General features: G+C 38.7%; 1 protein-coding gene across 1 annotated transcript in view; it reads left to right on the forward strand.

The window, feature by feature from the left end:
• PPP3CA (protein phosphatase 3 catalytic subunit alpha) overlaps nt 1–5,205 on the forward strand; it is a 192,331-nt gene that overhangs the window by 106,049 nt on the left and 81,077 nt on the right. Inside the window, exon 3 of the mRNA XM_004703285.4 lies at nt 4,771–4,882. Within this exon, the coding sequence (XP_004703342.1) occupies nt 4,771–4,882 (112 nt within the window). The remainder of the gene's footprint in view (nt 1–4,770; nt 4,883–5,205) is intronic.

Below are 5,205 nucleotides of genomic sequence, written 5' to 3' on the forward strand. Positions count from 1 at the left end.
TAATGCAGAACTCAAACTAACTTTAAATGTAAACATCTATTGAATTATGAAAAGCAGAGATCAAAAGATGATGGAGTTCTCATTGTGATTACTGTAGCTAATTTGCATCTCACCATGTTAAAAAAAAAAAAAGGCCAATTCAACTAGACTGTAACCAATTAATTCCATGAACATTTTATTCAAATCAGTCATCTGAGAAGACATAGACCAAAACCAGCCAATTATTCATCCAGATTTTATTTCATTGCTTAATTAATTGTGATCACTTTTTTTTTGGATGGGGCTTCTCTTAAAATATAAAATACAATCAGGTTATAATTTTGTGAAGGCTGTCAGCTTTCCAGAACGTTAGAACTTCATGGCAAGTAGTTGCCAGGAAGCCAGTTGTGCTTGGCAGCTTTCTCTGACCAGATGTGGAGCATGAGGCTGCCAGCTGCATTCTGCAGTCCGCCCTGGCCCTTTCATCCGTCATGCCACTTCTTCCATTCTGGCTGCACTTGTGGGTCTAGTCATTGTTTGGGTAGATATTTCTTTCTTGCCACAGGGGAAAAGGAAATAAATTATGCACAGAGAACTCTTAATTCGGGGGTATTTTGAGCCAAGCACTGGGAAATTGAATTTTATTTATTTCCTTTCTTCATTTCCTTCTTCCTGCCCTCCATCCCTCCCTCCTTCCTTCCTGCCTCCCCGTTCCTTTGTAGGAAAGGAGCTAACAGTTCCAAGTTTCCTACTGTAAGTTGGGTGCTTTGCATCCATTAAATAGCAAGGAAAATCAAATGGGTACTGACAGGCTTAAAAGGGAAATTGGTATGATAGGAAGATTTAACATAGAACATGTCCGTATCACTCTTACCGGTTTCAGTTATGAAAGAGCTGCAGTAATTAAGACTAGGGGTGGTAAAGGCACAGACTAATGTTAGAAAGGATCTTTACCAAATGTAAAAAAAGAAAACGTGTGTGTGTGTGTGTGTGTGTGTGTGTGTTTAATGTGATTTCTCTAGTAATATATGAGTGAGGTTTTTAAAATTGCATGGATAAATACAGAGTTTATTCAGAATAAATTGTTAGAGGCAAAAATAATCTCTAAGAGGTCAGGACTGTAGGTAGAGTTCAAACAGCTGTTAGCTGGGAGGGAGCACAAAGGAGCGAGCCTTCTGGGCACTGAAACGGCTCCCTAACTTGATCTAGGTAGAGTGGACTGTTGAAGGAATACATGTGTTAGAAAAAAAAATTAATTAACCCCCTACTTTTACAACAAGTACATTCAACTGCATAAAAATGATAGCTTGGGGAGAAATTAAGTAGCAATGGTGAAACCAAGGAGCCTGGGTAGTGCAAATAGTTAAGAGCTCAGCTTCTAACTGAAAACTAGTCATCGCTTTGCATCCATCAGTTGCTCCGTGGTAATCAAGGGCCAGTAGATAACCTGCTGCTGTCATGATCACAGCCTGGGAAATATTTGCAGCCTTAGATACCATACTGCCCGATGGTGTCACTATGATAAGGTGACCAGATTTTAACATTGGTAAAGCGGGACACCATTGATAAAACTCATATCCTGGCGAAATGCCACATGGCAGCCGAAAACCATATACCCTAGTTTGTCATGCATTCTTTCCAAAAATTGGGACTTTTTTAAAATGCCGCAGGACGCAGGAAAATTTGTTAAAAATCAGGACTGTTCCGCCAAAAGCGGGACGTCTGGTCACCTTACACTACGAGTCACTATTAACTCTATGGCAGTGAATTTTTTTTTCTCTTTTTAAATACAATCCACGAGTCCGAATTGACTTGGTGGTGCTAAACAACAGAATGAAGCCAAATGTGTATTCCTCCAAAATATAAACAGAATAGGTTAAGTGAAACAATTTCACAATGTAAAAGTAATTTGGGAAAACTATTATATATCCATCCTATGCTAAACATCCTTAACAGTTTGGAAGGAGTAAGGTACAATTTTATAAGTATTAAATTTTTAGCAATCTTCAACAGTTTATTTATATTCCCAATAACATGTGAGATTAACTTGAGTAATTCAAACTGCTCTTACTCAAACATGTAAATCCCCCCTCTAGAAGTGGGTACATAGCAATTGGAGCATCCCTGAGCTACTGGACCACCTACTAGAATAACAGGGACATTTACCTGTATCACAGGTCATGAATGCTTCAAGCTTCACTTGATGAGACTATTTGCTCAACTTTTCATATTTTTCCACATGAACTTTAGCTACTAACCATAGTCAAAAAAATGTGTAATTTAAAAGATTTTATAGTGACATATAAAATTTAATGTTACCACATTATTTTTGTTTGTTTTCATCATAATTACACAGAGAAGACACCATCCTTGAACAGCTAAATAAACCACACTCCTGATAATGAGCGTTTCCTCCCACTCTTGGACTACATGTGTATCCAAACATAATTAGTTTCCAGTGACTTAGTCAATTATTACATAAGGTAACAGAGATAAGGGAGGGCCATTCTGCACATGAACCTCAGCTATTAGCAATGGTGTTTTGCTGTGCACTTCACCTAACATATCACTAAATGTCAGAAAAGTGTTAGATGCTCTGTAACTAGAATCATACTTGTCTCACTATCCTTGAGGTTTCTTTATCTGCTCAGCTTTACTTCTGGAACTTAAATTTCATGAACATCAAAGCTGTAGTTGTTTTTCAAATTCTGGTTTTCTGTTCTCCGTTGGTGCAACCAAGATTCCAGTAGAGAATAGTGAAATGGAGGCCAGTATTGGCTTGGCCTTGTTACCTTATTGCGCTTTCCAGAAAGATGGGGTCGATGTAGGTTTAGTCCAAAGGTGTTGAATAAGCCCTCCGTTTTATATACGTGCCAATGCCCAAGTGGCTAATGTGAGGGCCGTGGATTCTGAGATTCCCTGAATTCTTCAATTTATGGCACTGACATTGAGTATGTTTACTTAAACAAGAAAACTTGTAAAAATCTTGATGTTCCAAAGACATTTCAATGGTGGGGAGAAGTAGGGAACTAGAGAAGGAGTGGAAATCCTTAGAAAATAGGGATGTAGTACAATTGAGAATGGCCAATATTAGTCCTAATTTTGTCTCATCTTTTCTTTCCAGTTCTCGCTCTTCTAGTGCAGAGCTTTTAAGATAATTTATAAGCATAGTGTCTTTTTACATTAGTCTTCTTTCACTCCTATACCAAATATGAGGGTAAGTCAAAAAGTATTGCTACTGGGGCTCTAGTTCATGCGAGCTTGGGTTTTTTCCCCAGCAAAACGTGCTTAGACATGTCTCTGATATTGTCTATTGCAGAGAAGCTCTGGCAGTAGCACATTTGTCACGGTCTCTTTAGGGTGCGCTGAAATAGTTGTTGTTAGGTGCCTCCAAGTTGGTTCCGAGTCTTGGCGACCCTGTGTAGAACAGAAGAAGCACCCTGTGCTCCGGGCCACCCTCACAGTTGCGATTGTGTTGAGCCCAGGCTTGCCACCCTCTGTTTTACCAAGCATGATGTTCTTCTCCAGAGCCTTCTCTCGCCTGGTCAAGAACACGTCCAAAGTAAAGAGGGGAAGTTTCTCCTTTCTTGCCTCTCAGGAGAATTCTCCCTGTACTTACGCATGTTCCAAATTCCCAACCCGTCTGTTTGTTCTTTGGGCACGCCACAGTACTTTGTGTATTCTTCCCCAACACCATAGTTCACATACGTCAATATTCTTTGATCTTCTTTATTCAATACCTAACTTTCAAGGCATGTGAGCCCATCAAAAATACCCTGGCTTGGGTCTGCTGTGCCTTAGTCCAATAAAACTTTGGCCTGCAGAGGAATCTCCTTAGCCAGTTAAATTCAAGGCAGGGAGGTCAGCTCGGAAGGTTAGAGCGATTGTTTTTCTAGATTCCCATGGAATAATCTTGTTAAAATTTCTTGGAGACCACAGAACAGTCACTGGGGCTAATTATCAAGACATTTAAAGAAAATGAACACTGGTATGAAAAAGGCCAGGAAAACTGGGTTTTCCATCCCAACAATGCACCTGCTCACTCAGCCCGCATGGTGTGCCTCAGACTTGTGTTTGTCCCCTAAACTCAGAACACGTGTTTATGGAATACAGTTTTCATTCGTGACGGATCCAAAGCTGCTGCTCTGCTGTGGTATAATCCAAAGACTGCAGAGTCGGGGCAGGGTTAGAGAGAGAAGAGAAGCCTGGGTTTCAGAATCATGAAGGCTTAGAAGGAACAGCTTCCCATTTTGATATTTTGTTTAATAAAAGTTCCGGTGATCTTATAGCAATATTTCTTAAACATACCCCTGTAGTTTCATCTTTAGTGTTTCTTTCATTCAAGCTCCTTATTTCATTTTTTTTTTAACCAAGCCCCTCTCCCTTCAGGGCACATAAACGATTTTCTGAGAACTATGTGCAGTCTGTTTTTCCCTTGTGGTGTGTATCGCCTAAGCTGATGTCAGACATCATTGAGCTGGCTCGGAAACACAGTGACTGTAAGCATGGTAGAAGGAAACTTTTCCGGGTTCTGCTGCCTTCATGATTATTGGTATATTTGTAGTCCCTAAATAAATACATAGATTTCAGGTATGGATAAACTTTGCCTTTGGGCAGAAGTCTTGTTTGGCTGTCAGTACCCTCTCCTGGTAAGACCTAGGTTTTCAGAGTATTGTTTCAGAGTTTCACAGTGGTATGTTTGTGCCGTGTCTTTATGATATGTGAACAATGGAATTTATAAATATAATGGGGAGTATTTATTTTTGTACTATTTTTATGCTTTTTCCTCAGTGTGTGCTCTATTTGTGGGCCTTGAAAATCCTTTACCCCAAAACACTGTTTTTACTTCGTGGAAATCATGAATGTAGACACCTAACAGAGTATTTCACATTTAAGCAAGAATGTAAGTATACGTCAAACTTACTATTTTACACTATATGGGATAAGCCATCATATTAATAGAAAATCAAGACTCCTTGGTATTATAATGAGACAACATTTTTAAATAATATTGTTGCAGATCTTTCCATATTTCTTAAAAATCATAGATGGAGAATTCAGGATTTTTTCATAATAAATTCCCTTCAATGAAATGATCTAAGAGTTTATATTAATCTATGCTTAAGAAATTAATAGTGAATTTTTAAAATAAATGAGAAGAATTCATCTTTTAAATGGCGAGATATACTAACATATGGGATCATATTGCTACACATTAATACTTAA

The sequence above is a fragment of the Echinops telfairi genome, unplaced genomic scaffold, assembly GCF_000313985.2.
Source record: "Echinops telfairi isolate 266 unplaced genomic scaffold, ASM31398v2 ScPeMD7_7468;HRSCAF=8506_0, whole genome shotgun sequence".
NCBI lineage: Eukaryota > Metazoa > Chordata > Mammalia > Afrosoricida > Tenrecidae > Echinops > Echinops telfairi.